This window comes from Lycium ferocissimum, chromosome 11 (assembly GCF_029784015.1).
Source record: "Lycium ferocissimum isolate CSIRO_LF1 chromosome 11, AGI_CSIRO_Lferr_CH_V1, whole genome shotgun sequence".
NCBI lineage: Eukaryota > Viridiplantae > Streptophyta > Magnoliopsida > Solanales > Solanaceae > Lycium > Lycium ferocissimum.
The window spans coordinates 26,325,506-26,350,263 of NC_081352.1; the positions used below are offsets into that span (position 1 = coordinate 26,325,506).

The 24,758-nt window shown below is 34.9% G+C and overlaps 1 protein-coding gene and 1 non-coding gene across 3 annotated transcripts; both read left to right on the forward strand.

Annotated features, from left to right (window-relative positions):
• Positions 1-5,628: 5,628 nt before the first annotated feature.
• On the forward strand, positions 5,629-11,283 carry LOC132035790 (rac-like GTP-binding protein RHO1). Of its 2 annotated transcripts, none has more exons than XM_059425907.1 (8): positions 5,629-5,785; positions 6,888-7,139; positions 8,649-8,736; positions 8,880-8,989; positions 9,086-9,149; positions 10,454-10,518; positions 10,756-10,821; positions 10,912-11,283. In XM_059425907.1, the coding sequence occupies exons 2-8, from the start codon at positions 7,041-7,043 to the stop codon at positions 11,011-11,013; spliced, it is 594 nt and encodes a 197-aa protein (XP_059281890.1). In that variant the 5' UTR covers positions 5,629-5,785; positions 6,888-7,040; the 3' UTR covers positions 11,014-11,283. The 2 variants fall into 2 exon arrangements, with proteins under 2 accessions (XP_059281890.1, XP_059281892.1); XM_059425909.1 differs by lacking the exon at positions 5,629-5,785 and adding an exon at positions 5,867-6,048.
• A 1,605-nt stretch (positions 11,284-12,888) lies between these two features.
• On the forward strand, positions 12,889-12,961 carry TRNAE-CUC (transfer RNA glutamic acid (anticodon CUC)). The gene has a single exon. It is a non-coding gene; the product is annotated as a tRNA-Glu (tRNA).
• Positions 12,962-24,758: the final 11,797 nt, after the last annotated feature.

Here is a 24,758-nt window from a genome sequence, read left to right on the forward strand (position 1 = left end):
CACAATCGGGTAAAATTTATTAATATTCTCTTTTAAATCCTATAATTGAAAATTAATTACTATCCTGAAATTTTAAATTTCATAAAAGAAACTTTGATACACTTGTCCTAAAATTTTACTGGTGAAATTAGGACCTATTTGGCCATGAAAAAATATTCACTTTTTTTTATCAATATTTTGCCATGAAAATTCCAAATTTGGCTTAAATTTAAATTTAAAAAATAGCTTATAACCTATTTTCTCACTCCATCTTCATAAATTTCAATAAGGTGTTGTATTCTTTCCCTTACAATAGTATAACCAAACACAATTTCACCTTCATAAATTTCAACAACTGGGTATGTTGTTGTTGTTGTTGTTATATATATATATATATTTTAAAAAAAAAACTATATTATTACACAATATGATTAATTTTGGATAAAGAGAATATATTGAGTTGAACCCCTTGCTCAAAACTTTACAATTCATGAAATGAGTAAATATATATCAACTGAACGAAAACCATGAATGATCTTGATATAACGAGTGCTCTCCTTATTTTGTAGATGCATTTCTAAATCAAGGAGATTCCACAATTTATATAAATACACAATATGATTAATTTTGAATAAAGAAGATTCAGTTGAACCCATGAAATGAATAAATATATACTCCCTCCGTTCCATAATAAGTGGTGTTTTAGGTTTTTCATTTTGTTTCAAAATAAGTGGTGTTTTAGGATTTCAAGAAGAAATTGTTCATGTTCTTCCAAACTTACCCTTATTTAAAATCAAGTAGCTTTTCTTTTTCTAGGCATTAATTAGGGGTATGTTAGAAAACACACTCATAATTTTCTAGGAGTGGGCAATTTCTTAAAGGGTGTATATAAGCTAAAAACACCACTTATTATGGAATTGAGGGAATATCAACTAAACGAAAATCATGAATAATCCTAATATAACGGCTGCTCTCCTTATTTTGTAGATGCGCTCGTGAAAAAAGAAATTTGAGTATTTTATGATGTACGGGGGGGTGGGGGGGAGGGGGGAGTGGGACATGGGCTAAAGTTATTGGCAACCCAACAAATTATCCTATGTCAATAGGACCATAAGCATAAATGGGTCCGGAACCAAAATAACCCCCAAAAAAAGGGTATGAACCAAAATACCCCAAGAAAAAAAACAGGTACAAAAGTACCTTTAACGCATGATTTTCATGCGTTTATTGGATGGTTTTTTTTTTTTTTTCTTTCTTTCTTTCCTTTTTCCTTTCTTTCACACTTTTTTTACATACTTTAGCCATAGATTAATCATGCTTCGAGACTCCAAAACTTGAATATTTTGTATAGAACCTGATATTTTTTTGTGCGTACAATAATGTAGGCCCAATACATCAAGGATATATAGACGTTCGGATAGTCATTTTAGGGGTTGAAAAGGTGCCCGAAGTAAGTTTTGTTTGAAAAAACTTAGTGTTTTTTCCATACTTTGACCAACGATTAGTCGTGTGTCAAGACCAAAACGTCAATATTTTATATAGAACCTGATATTTTTTGCTGCGTACAATAATGTAGGCCCAATACATCAAGGATACATAGACGTTCGGATAGTCATTTTAGGGGTTGAAAAGGTGCCCGAAGTAAGTTTTGTTTGAAAAAACTTAGTGTTTTTTTCATACTTTGATCAATGATTAGTCGTGTGTCAGGACTCCGAAATGTCAACATTTTATATAGAACCTGATATTTTTTTCTGCATACTATAATGTAGGTTCAATACATCAAGGATACGTAAACGTTCGGATCATCGTTTTAGGGGTTGAAAAGGTTCCCGAAGTAAATTTTGTTTGAAAAAACTTAGTGTTTTTTCCATACTTTAACCAACGATTAGTCGTGTGTCAAGACTCCGAAACGTCAATATTTTATATAGAACCTGATATTTTTTCTCGCGTACAATAATGTAGGCCCAATACATCAAGGATACGTAGACGTTCGGATAGTCATTTTAGAAGGTAAAAGGTGCCGAAGTAAGTTGTTTGAAAAAACTTAGTGTTTTTTCCATACTTTGACCAACGATTAGTCGTCTGTCAAGACTCAAACGTCAATATTTTATATAGAACCCGATATTTTTTTGCGTACAATAATGTAGGCCCAATACATCAAGAATACGTAGACGTTCGGATAGTCATTTTAGGGGTTGAAAAGGTGCCTGAAGTAAGTTTTGTTTGAAAAAACTTAGTGTTTTTTCCATACTTTGACTAACGATTAGTCGTGTGTCAGGACTCCGAAACGTCAATATTTTATATAGAACACCGATATTTTTTCTCGCGTACGATAATGTAGGCCCAATACATCAAGGATACGTAGACGTTCGGATAGTCATTTTAGGGGTTGAAAAGGTGCCCGAAGTAAGTTTTGTTTGAAAAAACTTAGTGTTTTTTCCATACTTTGACCAACGATTAGTCGTGTGTCAAGACTCCGAAACGTCAATATTTATATAGAACCTGATATTTTTTTCTGCGTACAATAATGTAGGCCCAATACATCAAGAATACGTAGTCGTTCGGATAGTCATTTTAGGGGTTGAAAAGGTGCCCGAAGTAAGTTTTGTTTGACGTTCGGATAGTCATAGTTTTGTTTAATTTATATAGGATAAGTTCACTAAAGGAGTAAAAATATTTTTTAGCAAAAAAGTTATTTTCAAAACTTTTATTAGAGATAAAGTAATTCGACTTATCACACCACACTCCTGAATAGTGATAATAAATTTCACAATGATATCATGATCAATGCAATGATTTGAACTTTTAACCACATTATATGATAATTATATACATTTTCATGATTACGTTTTAATAACTACACACATATGCCCCCACAGTTGAGCGGAATCTTGTCTACTTTACGAGCCAAATGTCAATTACCATCAATTTGCCAGTAAGATATGTTCTTTTTTTCATTATTAGCAGCTTATATTTTATGACAAACTTTGCCATTTTGTCGTATTTATTGTTATTGCACAATTATATGGATACAGATGAGGTCAGAGTGAGATTATATGATAATGTTGATCGGCTGTAATTGACCATTTGACCCCACAAAAATTCTTTGGTGACCCCACCCAATTCTTTTCCCTGAAGTTTGAGTAATTTTTACTCATCAATGATTTTTTTTTTATAACGATAGTATTCGGATCAACTTACACACGTTAATTAATTTTATGAGATAATGTTACCTCCCATGCTTTTACCTCCTAAAAAATATAAACTTAAAGATGTCATAGTTGGGCGCACTCTCAAGTGCGTTTACTCATCAAAGATCTTGACACATTGAAAAGCAATTATCTTCCATTTGTTCTTTCTTTCTCTATTTCTTTTGTTTAATTTATTGTATAGAAGTAGGGCCTCACATAAGTTTAAAAAAAGGAAAAGAAGTTTAATCTTACCGAGGAAGGAAATGAACTGTTCATGTTCACATATAATTTGAATTAAAAAAATTAGTTTATAAATTTTATATAAAAAAAATTATATCTAAAGAATAATATGTTAGGAGGGTTTGTTGAGGTGATAAGCATCCTCCACCTTCAATCTTTAGGTCGTGGGTTTGACCGTTTGAGTCAACAAATGAGTGAAAATGGGAAACTCTTAGGAAGGGGTAGAAAATATTTGTAATATGTCACAAAATCGTTGAAAGCCGGTGTGGAAAGGGAGTAAGATTACCCTCAAGTGGTCTATGTATCAAACTTTAGAAAAAGCGTCATTACATATTAAGGTATATTACTTTTTAATGTTTCTTTCTTGATCATGAATGATTGCCATGAGAATTGAATATTTGAATTGTAAAAGTAGAAAAAAGTCACTTACGATAAATAAGCCATGGTAAGCAGATGCAATACTATACGAATTGAAAGCGTCTGAAAGAATAAAGTAAAATCTTAAATCGCATGAAATGAAGTTATTTGCAAATATAGTAAATACCTATGATCTCTCAAAAGCAATACTCCCTCCGGATCAAAAAAAGAGTCCACTTAGTCATTTGCACACTCCTTAAGAAAATACTAACTTCTAGACAAAAATAGATAATTTGACTAAACTATTCCTAATTAAATAGACATTGGGATTTGATCATATAACACTTAATAGGGACAAATATAAAAAACGGAAAAGGGCCAAAATTACCCCTGAACTTTAAAAAATAGTTAAATTCATACATACGTTATCTTTAGGGCCAATTATCCTTCTTGTTATCTTATAAATCAATTATCCCTTGTGTCTAATGGTTTATACACATGGCATCATCGACCCTTCAAAATTATTTTACCCTCAAATAATTTTTTACTGCATTAAAATAACCCAATTTTCTTGAATTTTTTTTCCAACCAAACTAATACGGAAATTTTTATTTTTTTTTTTGCTAGAAAAATTATCCGTATTAGTTTTGTTGGAAAAAAAAAATTCGGGTTGGGTTGGGTTATTTTAGTGGGTAAAAAATTATTTGAGGGTAAAATAATTTTGAAGGGCTGGGATGATGCCACGTGGCAGCCGTTAGATTTTATAAGCAAGATAATTATTTTAGATAACGGTAAGGGTATAATTGACCCTAAAGTATAATCTAAGGGGTATGGATGAACTATTTTTCAAAGTTGAGGTAATTTTATTTTTTCCGTATAAAAAAATAAGATTAGTTTTTTCTTGATTTGCTAAATGTAACTCTTTTTTTGATAAAAAAAAAAAAAAAAAAAAGTGTAAGTGGACTCTGTTTTAACGAAAGTCTTTTAACAGAGAACACAATGAAGTCACTTATTTTAGGTCCAATGTTAGTCACGAATTCACGATTCTCTTTCTTTATTTAATTCGGTTGACACTTTCATGTGAAGATACATGAAATAGCACAAGTCCCAACGACTTTGAAATGGTTAAGGTACAATAAATCTTAAAGTGCATGAGTTTCAATTTGTCTGATGATATCTTTTTTCGTTAAGAAAATAAAAACTCAAACTTCTCATTTTATTCTAGATAAAAAACCTTTATAATCACACAAATATTATTACATATTTACGATCACAAATTCTAAAAGTCTTTTATTTATTTTTATTGTGTGTCGATGCAAACTTTGACTCATAAATTAAAACTGAAGGAGTAAGTCATTGCGCCAAAATCTTTGTTTTCCTTGTCTCATGCGAAAATTTTCCTCTCATAGTCCCTCACAAACGGGTAAAATTTATAAATATTCTCTTTTTAATCTCTATAATTGAAAATTAATTACTATCCTGAAATTTTAAATTTCATAAAAGAAACTTTGATACACTTGTCCTAAAATTTTACTGGTGAAATTAGGACCCCTTTGGCCATGAGAAAATATTCACTTTTTTTTATTAATATTTTGCCATGAAAACTCCAAATCCGACTTAAATTCAAATTTAAAAAATAGCTTATAACCTGTTTTCTCACTCCATCTTCATAAATTTCAATAAGGTGTTTGTATTCTTTCCCTTACAATAGTATAACCAAACGCAATTTCACCTTCATAAATTTCAAATAAATTTAAACAATTTGAAATCTATAGCCAAACGTCTATTTAAACTTTTACAATAACGACTATTTTTCAAAAATAGAATGCAAAAGTGGCTAGTGGGGGCAATATATGATACTATTTGCTAGAAAAGTAGTGGAGGAACAACACCAATCATAGGCAATAGAGCTTCGTTGGCTGACAGAGAAAGAAAAAAAGAAAGAAAGAGTGTTTTTCTGTGTAAATCACTCACAGGCAAGGAACGGTTCAATAGCAGTATTTTCCGGCTAGAAAAATGTAAATTAGTTATTGGTTTTTCCTTTCCTCTCTCTCTACCTCTAATTTTATTATTATCCCACCCATTTTCTCTCTCTAGATCTAAATTTACACACCACAACCCATTTTTCTCATTTCCCTAATTTCCATTTTCCATAATTCCCTTTTGATTACACCCATTTTTTCTAATTCAGGGTTAGGGTTTTCCTCATCATCTAATAATAAAAATTTACATACTTTTTTTTTTTTTGTTGCATTAATCTGAGCTACTCCCACCACCTTAGGTTCTTACCCTATCTCATGCTTTTTTTGGTTTATGTAAAGTTGTATGCTTTATTATTTGAGTAATCTTGAAATCTTTTTATTCTACAAGAAAATGGGGTTGATAATATTTTTGTGATTTTGGTTTCTGTAAAGTTGTATGCTTTTTTATTTGAGTAATCTTGAAATCTTTTTATTCTATAAGAAAATGTGATAATTAGCCATTTAGGGAAGATGGGGTTGATAATATTTTTGTAATTTTGGTTTCTGTAAAGTTGTATGCTTTATTATTTGAATAATCTTGAAATCTTTTTATTCTATAAGAAAATGTGATAATTAGGCATTTAGGGAAAATGGGGTTGAGAATATTTTTTGTGATTTTGGTTTCTGTAAAGTTGTATGCTTTATTATTCAGTAATCTTGAATCTCTAATATATAATATGTTTGCACTAATTAGAGAAAAAAAATGTGATAATTGGGAATTTAGGGAAAATGGGTTGCCAATATTTTTGTGAAATTTGGTTTCTGTAAAAAAATTATGCTTTATTGGGTAATCTTGAAATCTCTAATCTATATATAATAAGTTGCACTATCAAAGAAAATGTGATAATTGGCCATTTAGGGAAACTGCGTTGCGATTCTTTTGTGGGGTTTGATATGTTGGTGGATATTGCAAGGAAAGAAAGAAAATTGTGGATATTTAGTTTATTCAGTTTTTTATGCTCAGTTGTGAATAAATTGTTGCCCTGATTAATTGCCGTAACAGTAGTAATTCTCTATACGACTGTAATTCATATTTGGGATTGCCATCATTTGTTGTTTTTTATTTTTATTTTTGTGGGTTTCTTGCCATTTTTTGCAGATGGATCATTGAAAGGAACTGAAACCAGGAAGGAATCACATTGTGTTACGTTTTCGTTTGTTTATTAATCAGGTCTTCTCAAGAAGATCTGAGAAGAAGTCGGTCTTCATAGTTTATTTAGCCCACAAAAAAAAAAAAAAAAAAAAAAAAAAGATGAGTGCTTCGAGGTTTATCAAGTGTGTTACGGTGGGTGATGGTGCTGTTGGAAAGACATGTCTTTTGATTTCTTATACAAGCAACACTTTCCCTACGGTTTGTTGTTCAATCCCCTTTGCTTCATGTTGTTTGATTTTCCTTTTGAAGGGTGTGTTTGGTAATGAGGAAAAAATTGGTTCTTTCCCCCTGTTTGTTTAGCTTGATTTGCTGAAAATGCTCTCTCTCCAAAGACAATGTTTTGAGGAAAAAAGAAGCCATTTTGTTGATGAATTCTTATACATTATTGTAAATCCTTGCTCTAAAGTTTAATAAAGATTCAATTTGTGTATCTGATCATTTTCGTTCACCTGCATTTACATCAAACCTGCAAAATGATATTGAAAAAAAAAGCTGTGTTTTTAAAGAAATGGGACTTAAAGGAAAAGGTGTTTCTGGAAAAATGTTTTATCTTGGATAATCATTTTCTGATCATCTTCCAGAAAATACAAAGCTTATTTTCTCCTTCCTTTTTCTTTCTATTTTTTTCCTTTTTCAATGTGTATTACCTTGTAAAATTGCATTCATCCTCTTGTCTCATTTTTTCGGTTTATTCTCTTATATCCATAATTTGATTCATTTCAGGCCTTATTCGTGAATATATACTGATAAACATCATGTAAAAAGTGTGTGTCTTATTAGCCTTTATTCAGTTTTTGAAAAGAAATTCGAGTGTCTCAGCTTTTTGCTTAGGCATGTTCACAAGTTCCTGCTGCGTGTTTTGATTTTTTTGCTTATTGAAGGTCTGTTTGGCCTAATATCTTGTCGGGCGCTAAGTCGTTATCTTGTTTTGATCTTTTGGACAAATTTCTTGGTTTCCATGTTTTGTTTATATTTCCAGCTTTGAAACTCAATGGATGATGGATCCGCCCTTTTACCCTTCTCCACTTAAAAGCCAGACTGGTTTGTTTAATATCTTGTCGTGAGCTAAATGGGACCCAGTTTCCATCTTTTGGATAAATTACTTGGTTTGCATGATCTGTTGCTTTAATATCTTGTTACGAGCTAAATTTTACCTTTTTCGTCATTTTTACACAAATATTTCTTGGTTTACATGTTTGTTTGTTTATGCTATACTTTTATAAGCATATTGAGTTATTTCTTATCAAATTCATCACGTGTCCCTCCAAAAAAATTTGTGATAATTAGTCTTAAAGGTAAGGAAGAGAAGACATTGAATTTACTTCAATATGAACTTGGTGATATTTATATGTGACCAGGAGGTCACGGGTTCGAGCCGTGGAAACAGCCTCTTGCAGAAATGCAAGTTAAGGCTGCGTACAATAGACCCTTGTGGTCCGGCCCTTCCCCGGACCCCGCGCATAGCGGGAGCTTAGTGCACCGGGCTGCCATTTTATTGTCCGGCGTTTGCTCTTTGATGCATTTAAATTTTTTGTGGTTTTGAGGGAAAATGTTGTATTATGACATATGGTTTCACATGCCTAGAATCTACTCTTTTTGGATTGTCAATTGGAATATCTAAGTTTTTATATTCCGGGAAGTATTCCCTTCATCTTTCCCTAATTTAACATCAATTGCTTTTCCCTCATTCATGCAATTGTTTGACAGGATTATGTGCCCACTGTGTTCGACAATTTCAGTGCAAATGTGGTCGTCAATGGAGCCACTGTCAATCTAGGGTTGTGGGATACTGCTGGTAATTATTTATTTGCTCGACATCTATTGCTTGAAGCTTCTGATAAATGTAACATGTTAATGTGTCACAATGCATATACCTATAGTGCCAACCTGTAAGCTGTCCAAATTGTTATGACCCTGACGTCATTAAATCTTTAACAGGACAGGAAGATTACAATAGATTAAGACCTCTGAGTTATCGTGGGGCCGATGTTTTCATTTTGGCATTCTCTCTCATTAGTAAAGCCAGCTATGAAAATGTCTCCAAGAAGGTGAGTGTTTTATTATGTATTTCTCCTCATTTAGTGTTCTTTCTAATTTATTGTTCTGTACATGAAAAATTTACTATTTTTATTGGTTGTTTTCAGTGGATTCCTGAGTTGAAGCACTATGCTCCTGGTGTCCCGATAGTTCTTGTTGGAACAAAACTTGGTGAGGCTTTTATTTAAACACGATCTAATCTGCAGTTTCTTTCATAGATCTGCATGAGGTATCAATTGTGTCTGCAATCTTCTTATTTATTTACTACCTCCAGTCCAAAATAATTGATGTTTTAGCCTCTAAAAGTTGGTCAATGTTTCTCAAAACCAAGAAGGGATTTAATTACAACAACAACATACCTAGTATAATCCCACAAGTAATATGTAATGTACGCAGACCTTACCTCTACCTTGGGAAGGTAGAGAGACTGTTTCCGGGAGATCCTCGGCTCATAGCAAGACAAAAATTAGGCGTTAGCAGCAAGTAGAAACAATAGCAAGATAATAAGATAACTGCAGCAAGAAGGGATTTAATTCTTTTTCCCAAATTTGCCTTTGACATAGTCCCAGTTCAATGTACAAATTTATGATGTATACAACAACTTAAAAAGAAAAGAAAATCATAATTAAGGGTATCTTAGTCAAAACCCCTCTTAATTTATAGGAGTAAGTGAATTCCTTAATCCATGTGTGCAAGCCTAAAACATCAATCATTTTGGACTGGAGGGAGTAATATTTGTAAGTTCTCATTGATCAAAGGAAGATACTTCAGTGCTAGATGACATTGGCACTAATGGGCTCGCGTAGCACAGATAGCGTAAGTTGATAATGCTTAGGTTGTTACTGGTAGAAGAGTGTAGAGATTTCTGCTGTCCTTCAAGTAGAAGGAACATTTGTCCCAGTTAAGAGAATAGATTTTAAGGAAACTGCTGAAGAGCAAATAGAATAGAATGGTGGGGGCCATCTGGGCATTGAAGTTGTGGAATGGTTGGTGGCTGGTAAATGTTTGTTTGTTCCCGCCTTTGTTTCTTTTCTCGTTGGTGCCTCTTTTCATTGAGTTGAAAGAATGGACTTTCTCTGTAGGTACCTAGACAAGGATGAGTTAGTATAATTAGAACTAAGCCGTCTTTGCACAAAAGAAAACAAAACTTAAAAAGGAGAGCCGTGCTCTTTGAATTTGGATGTAAAATCATCAAACTTCTCAAAAAAGGCTTGGTTATCAACATGTGTGGATAATGTATATGTTTTAGGTTGTCCTGTTGGGTAAGGAGTCGCCTTTGTTAGGAGCGCTTTATCCCCAGTGTGGGACTTGCCGGCGCGAATCCGGATTGTCGGGCCCCAATGCGGGTACCGGACAGGGTGGGAAACCCAAAATAACTAAATAAATGAATTTGAGGTTGTTTTTATATGTTTAGTGTTCTTGGCTTCCAATTATCAAGGCCTAACTAGCCTACTTTACTCCCATTTTGTACTCAGATCTTCGGGATGATAAGCAATTCTTCGTAGACCATCCTGGTGCTGTGCCAATTACTACTGCTCAGGTATGGATAACTAGCACTCTTCCTCTTCTTGACCGCCTTTGTGGGAAGCTATGTTGCCCGATCACCCCATAATATAGTGCTGCACGTGTCGGATCCTCCAAAAAATTGCACTATTTTTGGAGGATTCAACACGCACTATTGGCATTTTTGAAGAGTCTGAGCAACATAGGTGGGAATTATGCTTTTCTTGTGCCTCTTGTCCATTTTCACTTGACATCTCTTATTCTAACCTTTAAGGGTGAGGAGCTAAGGAAAACAATTGGTGCACCTGCGTACATTGAATGTAGTTCAAAAACACAACAGGTATGTTTTCCCTACAGCATCTATTTCTTGCACCGAACATCTTTTCACGTACTTCTTGTTGAAGCATTTGGTTGCATCTCCTTGTTGCAGAATGTGAAAGCAGTCTTTGATGCTGCCATTAAGGTCGTCCTCCAGCCTCCCAAGACGAAGAAAAAGAAGGGAAAATCACAAAAGTCCTGCTCGATATTGTGATCAAACTGTAGGTCCAGTGATATTGCTGGTCACAATTCTCGTTGTAATCGCATCCCTTTGTCTTCCTTTGTCTCGGAGGAAGTAGGAGGTCCTCGTTTGTCTTATTCGAAAAACTACCAATGATCTCTCAAAAGTGTCAGGTGGCTTGGTTTTTCTGTATAATTGTGGTTGGTTCACCTTGTAGGCCACTCTAGCGTGCCCTTTGTTTTGATTTGGTTTTATGTATTAACGACTGAATGATCCAGTTAGGAAAACAAATTCTTTTTGGAATGTTGGGCTTCTTCATGCCTCTTATTTGCATCTTTACTTTAACCTTTTTAGTAATTACTTTTGAAATGTTCTTCTAAAGGAATTTGTTAGCTCAACTTTTTGCGTGAAAATGATCCCAAGTGTATTAAGTTCCTTGTTGAATCTGGGTGGGAGTTCGTTTTTTTTTTTTTTTTCCTTCTTAAAAGAAGATTTCTATTACATTTGGAAATCAGGGGGAGGAGAGGGAGAGACAATGAGAATTGAACTCACACCATTTTTTATGACGGTGGCGTTGGAGTCAATTTGTATGCACCTCGACATTGAGTACATATTACCTCCTACCAAAGATAATTTCCGGGTAACTTGCTCACTAAGGTTTGGACATTGAAAAAAATTACCTACTTATTTTTGCTTCGTTGAAATTTCAACTGAGATCACATAGTTTGGGTCCTATTTTATTGACTACGAGGTCACATTCTTGGGTGCAGAACTGAATTCACACTTATTGATCACTAGGCTACACTCTTAGCGTGGAAAATTAACTCACACTTACTGTGTGAGATACTTCAACAGATTATAACGCAACATTTATTGTGTGAGATAATTCAATGTCGTTGGACCTAAACTATCCTTTTAAGATGTGGCCTGATCATGACGCAACTCTACTGCCTTTTCTTTGAGTTCCTATAATTGTTCATCTCTTTCAATTCTTTCTTTATTTTAACGAGAAAAAAAAAATATTCTCTGTGAAGTTGAAAGTAGATAGATATATGCCCATTGAATAGAGGTGATCCACTCTTTTTCTTCTTTTCATTTTCTATAGTTGTCGTGAACAAAGCAGGCCATTTGACCTTAGTCGTTTATTTTTTTATTTTCTTAATTTAATATTAAAAAAAGGAATGTTATATTTACAAACATGGCACGAAGTGGCAAACTTGATTGCCACTCATTAGTTACTAGTGGTAGATTAGATTCTCCTTTTGTCATGGCTCAGGGGCTAAGGTTCATTGCATTATTTTTTCTTTCTGTGGAGGACAATTGTGACACTCCAGTAATTTAATGTTATTTAATGAAAGTGGGGATTCTTATCTGTTTTTTAGAAGCTCTAGGAAGAAGAAAGAATGGGAGAGATGCCCTTAAAGATCACTGAAGCACATGAGTAGAGAATCGTCATCAGATTTGATCCAAAAGAACATATGAAGTTACACCGGTCTCAAAATATCATCTCGAGTCCAAAAAAAAAAAAAAAAAAAAAAAAAAAAGAGACATTTTCTAATATTTAGTTCTATACGAGGGCGTAGCTATATATGCCGAAGGTTGATCAAAATGTAATACTGTGTATATAGGTCAAATGTTACTTTTTATACATATATATCAATCCTTGAACACCTTTCACGAAATTTCCTGCTTCACTAATGTTAATATAAAAAACGAGCAATTGATCCGTGAAAGCAACAACTACTATGTTACATCTAAAACATTCCCAAGATGTCATCACTATCAGCACCTCACATCTCAGCATATTAAAACGTCCTGGTCAATAAAAAGAATATTTTGGAGGGAGTAGAAGAAATTCCCTCGTTGGGTATTCTTGGTTGACCAGCTAGGAAGATATAACCAACAACATCCGTTGTAGTCTAGTTGGTTAGGATACTCGGCTCTCACCCGAGAGACCTGGGTTCAAGTCCCGGCAACGGAATTCGTTTTTGTTTGGGGTCCCAAAAAATATTTCTTGCTCCTTATAATATTTGATTATGCACATTTAATCTTCACATAAGACGTTTTCTACTACTCCATATGTTTCAATTTATGTGAAATTATTTCCTGTTTTGAGTCCCAAAAAATATTTCTTACTCCTTATAATATTTGATTATGGACATTTAACCTTTAATTAACTAAAATGTGTATTCGTTATCAGTGACACCCATTTCAACATATTACCTCTGAGTTCAGCAAAAAAAAAAAAAACAAGAGAGATGTTTTCTAATACGCCATTTGTTTCAATTTATGTGAACTTATTTATTTTTTAATTAGCGCCAAAAAGAATGATTCCATTTCATATATGAAAATTATTTACCTTTATACAATGATTTATAGCCACATAAAATATATGTGCCTCATTTTACACCACAAGTTCAAAAGTCTTTTTTTTTCTTAAATTTCATGTCTAGTCAAATAGATTAACATAAATTGAAATGGAGGGAGTAGTGGTTAGTTTTATATTGAAAATGAGCAAATGCATGAAAGCAATAATGGCCTTGTTGTGGAGTTTGTGGAGTACCTATAAGTTAGCTAATCATTACTACCTACACTTCACGTCCTGGCACAGTAAAACGTATAACTCAACTATTAAAGAGTCTCTTACATAATGCATGTGTCGTGATATGATGTTAATTACAAGTAGTAAAGAAGTCACATGTTACATCAAGCGCTCTATAAGTTCCTCCCAAAGACACGTTGGTGCTCCTAATATATTGATGGTCAATGAAAAACTAAACTAGAAATGCTCTCTATGACTAATAGGGCTCCAGTGGACATTATGCGTTTTACACAATAACCCTTAAGGAATAGCCAAACTATAAAGCGCTCTAAGTTCCTCCAAAAGACACGTTGGTGCTCCTAATATATTGATGGTCAATGAAAAACTAAACTAGAAATGCTCTCTATGACTAATAGGGCTCCAGTGGACATTATGCGTTTTTTACACAATAACCCCTTAGAGGAAGAGCCAAACAGGGGGACAGCTTATTTCTAGAAACTGAAATTGACAGAGAAAGGTTACAGCAAGAGTTTATTTGGTAAAGGGTTGCATAAGAGAATGTCCAAAGCTACCTCTATATTACTATTCGAAATTGCTCAATTTTGCTGTCCAGAGCATTTTTGGTTCATTCATACCAATCCCCTTGTATTTGTCCTTGCCATTAGCGGAGTTGCAATGTGAAATGGGTGGATCTACATGTCCAAAATTTCCATGAAAATAAGTGTAATAACTCAATTTTTAAATAAGGGTTTAGTTGGTAATTTTAGTTAAAAGGAATTTAAAAGAAAAGAAATTCGTAATTAGAATTAAAGAGAAAATAGAAAAAGAAGCAATTTAGTGGGCCAAGCCCAAAAAGGAAAAGGAAAAGGAAAAAAAAGGGGGGGGGGGGTTAAAGTCGATGGCTAAGCCATCGTACGTGAATCACTAAATTATTTGAAAGAAAAAAAAAAAAAAAAAAAAAAAAGGAAACTTGCCAACGAGAAGAAGAAAACCAAAGGACAAAGGAAAAGAAAGGGAGAAACAGAAAGGAAAAAGAGAGGATAAAAACAAGAACTTTCATCCCAAATCATCAAGGTAATGACTCTAATCTTTTATTTAAGTTTATTACATAATTATGGGTGAATCTTTATGAAAAACATGGGATATTTTGAGGAATTGAGAAAGTTTAGCTCTAGGTTCTTGACCAAAATCATTGATTTGAAAGGACAAATAGCGTCGGATTTTAGACTTCGTATATCGTTGGAATCCTCTCGTTAAGGCCTTTCCGAAAACATAATTCTTGTCGAGTTTTGAACACATTGACCCGAGAGCGTTTTCGTCCTTTAAATTTGACTTTAACCGTTTAAGCCTCTAAAAATATAGAAGTGGTTTACCCTAAGGTTTTTGACCATTCTAAATTCGTTTTTGTGTAGTTTGAGGCAATCCGGAGACTCGAGAATGCAGTTTTGATTTATTGGAAAGTGTGCTTGAATTGTGAATTTGAGGTAAATGAGACTTTAAGCTTTGGGTACTTACTTTTCAAAACCCGTTTTAAAAATATATTTTATCCGCTCGGTCCATGTGTTGGGCGAGCATGTGCTTGCGAGAATCGGTGGTCCTTAAGGCCAACCGCATACTTTATTTTCAAATAATCCAAAACTCTCTTTATAAATTATTTTGTGATGTGATATAGGTCATGAGCCATGATATTGGGGCATTGTGTATGCTTCCTTAGCATTATGCTTCTTGATTATATTGGGGCATTGTGTATGTTGCCGTGGATTCATAGTGTTGACTAATTCTTTAACTGCCACTTATGACGGTTCGTAGTGTAAATTGTGTTGAGATATATAATATATCCGTAATATATTTGATAAACAGTGGTTTGGACCTTGGTTGCTATTATATAATGATATATTCATGTGCATAATATTTTTGTGCTTGTTGTGTGTTTGTATTTTCTAACACTTGTTCCAAGGGTATTTGAAGTGGCGGGTCGAGGATCTTACTGGGTTATATTTATGTATAACTCACTCCTTACCAACATGTCCATGCAGATACTGTCGTTGAGAACGAGATTGGTAATTGAAGACTTCGTGAGTGAATTCTGTTGCTGAGGTGAGCCACCGCATTGTTCGTGAGGCGACCATTTTATTTATTTAGTTTATTTCTAGTTATTTCTTTTATTTTGGGTTTACATGCCCGACACTCAAACTCATGTAACTACATTAGATGCTCCATGGTCTTAGCGTGGGATGTGGGCTAGAGATTCTTTTTATCTTAGCGTTGGTTGGTTTTCATAAATCGATTATGGATTAGGTTGGCGACTATTTCGCATTTTTATCATTAATAACGTTGTTGGACCGGCACTTATTTTCTTTTAGTGTTTTTGTAAATGATTAAGAGTATGATATATGGTTCGCACGGCGGGGTGGTATTCTTTGGGTGCCAATCACGTCTAGCGGTATTTTGGACGTGACAAAGTTGGTATCGAGCCTAGGCTTTAGTCCGGGTCATGGAGCGGTGTTTAGTAGAGTCTTGTTCATGGATATGTAGGCGCCCGTACTTATGACCTTGAGGCTACGGACATCTAGGAAGTTTTCCCTTCTTTCATTCCTTGTTTGTGCGTGAGTTGAATCAAGTTTAACCTTGTAATATTTATTTCGCGTAGATGGGCTGAGAAATGCGCATCTTCATCACCGCAAACGTGGTGTTTGGACATGTGCGCCGCGGTGGTAGACAAGCTAGTGCTCGTCGACTAGAGCTCGGACTGGGACTCGAGGCCACCCTCGGCTTTGAAGTTGTGAATGGGGGTCGGCCTCGATTTACGTCGAGCAAGTGCGGGAACAAGTGGTTGTAACACTCCTTGGCACCAGCCGCCCCTACTATTGCTATGCCACGGATGTGGTGACCCGAGATAATTGAATGTGTTGGAAGCATTGACGCCTAATGTCACGACCCAAATCATGGATCATGCGGGCACCCACACTAACCCTCCCTGGTGGGCGAACCCTTCAGATAACTACCTTAATTTGATACAACATGCGGAATAAATACTTTTATTATAAGAAATTCCCAAAATCTGGTCTAGACTCATACAAGAGCTTAAGAAGTTTACAATTTGAATAGATAACGGATCAAAGCGGATACGACTTGTTTAAGGATAGAGAACAACGAAATCTAAGGAGAGACTACGGGTTGCAATAGCTCACCCAAACGTCTTTGACGAATGCCTCGAAACGGTCGTGAGACTCCGAACATCACCTGAAATAACTCTACACTCCGAAGGAGTGTAGCGAGAGTAGTATGAGCACAACACTAGGCTCGTAGGTATCATAGGCCGACTAAGACTAGATAACGTATATAAAGGCAACAAGCAAGAAAAACATATAAACCAACAAGTACAAGTCAATATGAATCCATATCCACGAACAAGTCATCTTTTATGTTATAGCATCTAAACCCAATTGTGCCAAGTCTTAGTATAATCAATCCGAATCGGTACATCACGGTAGTATCACAACAATCAACGAAACCAAGATATAATGCAATGCAATAATGTATGTAGGATGAATTCAATGCATATGCGGTTTTGTACAACATGTCCCGGACGGAGCTTAACTCCACGTCTCGGCGATCATGACCCATGGGGGACCCGCGAAGTCCATGTACCACTCGCTCGGAATATAACCTCGGATCACGAGCACACTCTCACGATCCCGCAAAGACCTCGGGCATCGGACACTCCATCGTTCCCGCAAGAAACCTCGGGCAACAAACACTCATCTCTCTTTTACCCTCTCGGCAAAGACCTCGGAGGCTACACTCTCTCACATATCATCATTAGTGCCATAACCATGCATATATCAATGTATCATGGAAATGCATATGAGTATGATGAAATGTAATGTTAAAAACCAATTCAATCCGAAACGGTACCGCATACATGGAATACAAGTAATATCGCAATAAGGCTACACAAAAAGCCACGATGGGATCACCATTCTCATCTCCATATCAATCAAGTAAAACACCGCAATATCATAGTCATGATATATCATTAGTCACGGATACTCAATGTCTCAAGTGGCAACGAGCACAAAAAAAAATAGATCAAGATAAGTCAACAACACAACGGGATGTGTATCCCCCAAATCATACAACAAGGTCCAACCTAAGAAAATATCTAACCCAACTTGATACCCGCAGGTTTATATGCATTCTCCGACAATATCATCTAAACATACGCTTCGCTAATCAAAGTCTCACCATAAGGTAAACCGTAACCTACCTCAATGCCGAACGGGTGTCACGAACTCCCATGCCAAAGCTTTTTCCTTCGAAGTGCTTCCGATCGGACAAGGTCTTTAGTGCTTATTCGTCACACAATATGTGTACGCTACCCAATAATACTTCAACCTATATTAAGACGCCAACAACTATGGTTAAGCTACGGGGAGATTCAAACGTATTCTAACGTTAGTAACTCCTTTCTAGATGTTTAGGCGATGTTTTCTCTTGTATCTAAACCAACCACATACTACCAATACAACATCAATAATTATGTGTTCAATACCAATCCGGACAGCCCACACAATATTCTAAACAGCCCACATTCATAACATGCAATAACGATTCACATACGGCTTCGACATTCTCAAGTTACTTTTATTAGTTTGTAGCCTTAACGTTTGCATGTAACAACTTATAACAGCCCATCCAACATACAATATGATGTATACTCTTAACTTATAATTATTCTTTCCAACTTAATGAAAACACAAGTCCAAAACAGTCCACTACCACAACATGTCCAAAACGGTCTACTACAACATAATAATGTTCGAAATTCTTGCAAACGTTTACGAACATACTAAGCCAACCACATGCGATTTTTATACATCATTTCATGTCTTCTTTTCATAAAATTTTAGTAAGTTATGACCAGCTATCCACACGACAAGTACAACATCAATTCATACGCAACTACGCTATATCGTCATTTTTATAATCCTTAAAACAACTCACAAATGACTTTAGTTTCAACTCCAACCATTAAACACCTTCCTTTCCATCATAAAATTCATGATAATAACAATCAAAATATCAAGTAAAAACAGTTCACTAACTTCTTCACAAAACAGTCCACACACGGCTACACCATGCTTCAACATCTCTCACATAAAATCATAGATTCAACCATTTTCATACTAACATAACTTCACCTTTAACCTTCCAATTCTTTTCATTCTTTTTACCATGAGATCTATGATAGTAACAACCATATTTATTAAAGAAAATCAGTCCATTAATTCCACCAAAACAGTCCCTACGGCCAACTAACATTCCAACACCAACTTTCATGATTTTATGCATGCGATTCATGTTCGTCAAATTACAACCATACTTCAACATCAACACATATAACCCCATAACTACCATCATGTTCCAACATCAACACACCTTATTTCATGCATACAACTTATATTCACACATCTACATCACCCTTAATACATGACAAGAAAGTTAGATCTTACCTTGACAACTTGACTTCTCTACTTGGCTAGAGTTGGTGACTTGAGATGGAAATGGTTCTTGTTGCTCCAAAGACTATCTTCACGTTTTAGGGACCTTCTAAAGGGTTGAAACACCTTGGAAAATAATTTTTGGATCAAGACTCAAAGGGCTCAAAAATCAGCCCCTTGGCCGAATGCTCTCTCTCTAGGCTTAAGTTTTCTTTCTTTGTGTTGTGTAGTTGAAATGAATTGTGATGGCTGATTTCTTGGTCATTATTTGGTTCAACTTTGATGCCTACAAGTTGGTCACATGCTCCACTTATGGCATGATTCATTCCATTAACTTTACACTTTAAATTTTCTAATTTGTTTTCTACAACTTTTGGCCAACCTCACCTTCTTGTTTCTCCTTTCTTCTTTCTTTTCAATTGTTTACAAGACAATTGTATGTGTGTGAATGATTCATACACCACCCTTTGTCCATTGTAATTATGCCAAGATGAATGAGCAATATTTAATGTGAAATGATCCCTCCACCATGTTATGTCCTCCTAAAACAATGTATACTTTCATAAAGTAGTAGATGCTTAAATATTCAAATGCATGCCTCACATGGATGCCTTATTTTCAGTCACTTGGCTGAATTCCATACTCCTTTCTTTCAATTTGGTTGTCCACAATATAATGTAAGTGTAGTGGATGAATCACATTTAAATGTATATTTGTATGTCTCCCATAGTAGTCTTATTTAAGATGACTTTGAGTCATCTTTTGGACATGGCATGTTAATGCTCATATTGGCTCATTGTTGCCACTAATTTTAACTTAACACCACAATTAAGTAGTTCCTAATTTCCATTAATGCTTCTATACCAAACAAAATTTGTAGATAAATTGTGACTTCAAACGAAATCGGAAGTTAAAGTCTCTACTTTGTATCTTGAGATAGTCTTAATACTCAGCCCGACTTGAATCATCCATATCTCCTTACCCCGATATCATTTTGACGAGCTGTTTGTTGCGTTGCAAACTAGACTCGATGAACTTAATTTTAGGCTTTTGAAACACCTTAAAACTCCTCATATACTAGGAGATATGCCTCCTACAATATAGGCTAAAATCGGGTCCGAGATTTTACTGAAATTGTTCCGATTCATTTCGTTTAACTTCTAATCCTCTTCCAACCTCATGTAACCTCTTATACATACATATACACAGTCATTTACATCCATAACAATTCATATACATGTCTCGAAGGGTCCGTAGAATCACAATAACCATAAGTAGAACTCACAAAGCTTCGACGAAACTCCAATCGAAAAAGTATATTCCTATCTTTTGTCCATCTTCTATATCATTACTAATAATCTCAAATACTTTAAAAGGTCACTCACATTACCTCATATACATACTCATAACGCGATTTCAAATCCTTTAGGTTACCAGTGTCACCTCGAGATACTTAAGACAACCATATTTATAACGATATTCTTACTAACTCGATTAACTTTCCTTGAACCTTCTTAACTCATTCTTTCTTGTTTTAATACAAGTAGCAAGGATTATTATGGAGTGTGACATTCTCCCTCCTTTAGAACATTCGTCCTCGCATGTCAAATGAGGACTAAAACTCGTCAATTAAATAACCGAATCACCCGTTATCGCGGACTATAGACGAAAAGATTTGACCACGAAAAGGGTGTTTTTAGGAATATTATGCCTAAAAGTGCTAAACGACCAAATGAGTTGTTACATCAGATATCAATTAAATAATCGCTCGTCCTCGAGCGACAAAGAAGAATGAACGCTGATGGTAACTAAAGAATCCTTAATAGGACAATGCGGAAAACCTCTATGGAATACGCCATAAACACTGCTCTCTCTCCTTACTAGTCGGAACTCCCTCTAACTTAGATAAAAGACCTAATTTTCATATTTCCAAATTCAAAATTTTCCCCCATCCTCAGTTTCGAATATAACCATTGCTTTTGTCAAAATGTTCTAATCCTATATAACCAAACCTATGAACGTTATCGATAGGCCTCGCAATTTTCCTTAGAACCACACCAACCTTAGAATAAGACGCAAACCTTGCCCACTGCGAGCGGTAAAGTATTCGATTTCACTAACCCTTCTTTCACCATTCTTAAATTTTCTTTCGTCGAAGTACCCTTGCCAAAAATCCTTAATGGAAATAATTTCCCTTTCTCCTTAGTTCATAAGTTCACTAACGTGATCAACGATATCTAAAAGTATTTCACCATTAGTGCTAGTCACACCATCATCATTACGTCACCGTAAATAATTCCATTGACCCACGCCTTATTCGATAGTCCTCAAAAAGATGCTTACATATGAATAACCGACCTTTACTTAACTATACCGAAATTAGTCAAATATAAGGTATAAGTCAACGTATTGTAGACTTAGGGTAGATAATTTACTTTAAAATACTAGTCTTGTCTTTATATATTTCTTATGTGTATAAATACTAATACAAATTATTTCTTGTCAATATAGATTTCTTAACCGTACTTATATAACGTAATTAATTGATTCTTGATTTGTATATCATGGCTTTGACGTATTACAGATTTTTTTATCGGTTATATACGTCTATTCTTAATTACGTATTTTAAAAATAAACAATACGTATCTATACACAATTCCTAATTTTATATATATATATATATATATATATATATATATATATATATATATATTTTTTTTTTTTTTTTTTTTTTCTGCTCATTTGATTTTTTTGTGGCCGACAAGCTTAATAAAAGCGACGTTCAAAATTTTTTTTTTTTTTTTTTTTAAAAAAAAAAAGCTTTTACCCTTCAGGTAAAACCCAGATGGCCGACAACTTTATGAAAAGAGGTGTCCTCTTTCCAAAAGCAAAAGCAGACGGCATCTTCAAGATCGGCCGTCCACTTGGATTAAGCAATTTATAGGGAAGAGATGATGTACATGAAGTGACTACACTAGGCGTTCACCTTCGTTCATATAGAACCAGTGCTGCGTATATGCCTCTAGGATCCTTCCTTTTGAATCCAATTACAAGAAAGAATGCAAGGTAATTCAGGACACTACACTATCGATCATCGGTATGATTTCGCTTTTGATGTTGCTAACAATCCTTTGATGATGGATTTCACTCTTGAAGATCCATTTTATTCATCTTTTTATAACCCTACCCAGGTGATGGTCATATTCTGAATATCTATTTGTATACACTAATAGTATTTGTTCTAAATAAATTATCTAATGTATTATAATGTTATGGGTGCAGGGATGTGGAGCGAAACGAGGGATGAGAACCAGGAATTGTTGTCATGTGACAACAATCAAGAAAAGATAATTATAACGGAAAAAGGGAAGCAAAAAATGTTATCTCGAGAAGCAATTTCCAAGTGTTTTTACATGCCAATAAATCAAGCGACCAAGGAACTCAATATTGGGGTGACACTTTTGAAGATAAGATGTAGGGATTTGGGAATTCGAAGGTGGCCACATAGGAAGTTAATGAGTCTTCAAACCACTAATCAAGAATGTTAAGGTTCACTCTCTATATATACATCTTCTTTACACTCTTGTTTCAAATAAAAAAAAAAAAAAAAAATTCACCTTTTAGTTTATGTAACAATATTATATTCTCTTAATATTTCGTTTAGAAAAGAACGTTAAGATATTCTCTACATAGACATGTTACCCTTGTTTCGATGATGAATATTTGCGGGGAATTGAAGAGGGGGAAGGAAATGGTATGGAACGAAGTGGAAGGATGTGATAGATTCATTAGAGGAAGAGAAGAAAAGGATGGAGGAAATCCCGGACATGGAACTTGAGGAGAAAACAAAGAAATTAAGGCAATCTTGTTTCAAGGCTAACCACAAGAAGAAAGCTTATGGGTATGGCGAATTGCGAGGCTTCTTTTGATACCTCTGCGATAGTGGTCCGATTCTGGAACAATAATCTTGCTATTGGTTATGGCCATAGAGAGGAAGATGATGAAGATGAAGTCATTAAGTCTCTTCTTGCCATTTGTTTCAACTCCGGGCCCAACTTTGCATGATTGAACTTTTTTTTTTTTTTTTTTTTTTTTTTTTTTTTTTTTGTGTGTTCCTATTAGCTACTCGAAGAAAGTAGTTGGGACAATGGTAAAATGTCTTGATTTGAGTGGTGAAATCAATCTCTTTAAAACTTCCATTTGTGTAGTAGCTTTGTCGATATCACGAGGCTCTTGAAATGCGATTCCTTTTCTTTTCAATTAAAGGCGAATAAACCTAAAATGTTTAATTAAAGGCGAACAAACCTAAAATGATCAATTAAAGGCGAACTAGCCTAAATGCGGTGCTTGATCTATGATTATTAATGATGCAGTGCCAATGATTTGGGGATCTTCTACCCTTCCAAAATTCACGTCTAAAAAGTTCCTGTACTCAAAGAAATTTGTGAGTTTCAAATTTAATCGGTATTAAGTTGGCTTTGCCCTTTGCTTTATCTGAATCTTGCAATTGCTGACACTAGGCCCAGGAATCAGGTCAAAAGTAGTTCATATGTGCAAGGAAAATAAAATTAAAATTTCTAATAATGTGACCGAAGCCTATGTAAGCCTATAATTAAATCCTATTATAAGGTGGATAAAACCCAAATAAATAATGAAGTCTTATTATAAGGTAGACAATCCTAAAATAAAATAATTAAATACTTTGAATAATTCGTTCGTTAAATGACCACTCCACTACATCTATACCCTATTTTCACCTTTTCATAATTAGGTTCCACTTTGCCACCAACCTTTAGAAAGGAAAAGTCATAGCACTAATCCATTGATCAAATTATTTTTATCTTTTATCCCCACTACAATCCAACATTAATAACAAAAATGCCCAGCTGTTCAGTCTCGTTTCTCGTGCCAACGGATCCCAAAACTCGCTTTTGATGCTTCCAACGGATTCCTTGTGAAATTTCACTCAAATTAGGCTTTTGAAACACTCAATTTGACCTTATAATGAATGAGATATGGTGGTTTCAAGTTTTGGAAAGAATGCAGATTTTTAATACGAATTTCGGTAGCCATTTCACAACTTTCCCATAATTCTCATTCAAAAACTTAGATGCGGCACCCGATAATCCTTCATCTATACTATAAGAACTCTTACTTTGCTATACGCTTCCTAAAACCGATCATACCATCGAACAAATCGCTCTTATTAAGCCATAAATGCATTCTTGCCTCTTTCGAGAAAATCCAATACTATAAATATGGAGGTCTTATGACCACATGAATCACCTTTCCCATCTCTTCCAACCATCCTCACAATAACGAGCCTAACCACGACTCCACACAGCTGAAACCTTAGGTCATATCTAGAAACCGAACTTAGTCACGCATCTAAATTAGGACAACACAACTCGTACTGTACCACATGTCGGAAACAACCGTTCGCGCAAGAATTTAAGGATGAGTTCCCATCATCCGGGAGAAGGTAAAACGAGAGAAGTTCGGATACCAATTGGGATCAACTAGATACCAATTTGAATGAAGTAGCACGAAATAATGAAAGAATGCGAAGTTTCCTAGATGTCCCATAGCCTCCCAATTATAAGTGTGGCGCGCAACACACCCATAAGTAGGACTCTACTAGACATTGCTCTTGTACTTATAGACCGGGTAACCTAAGCTCTGATACCAACTTGTCACGACCCAAATCATGGATCATGCGGGCACCCACACT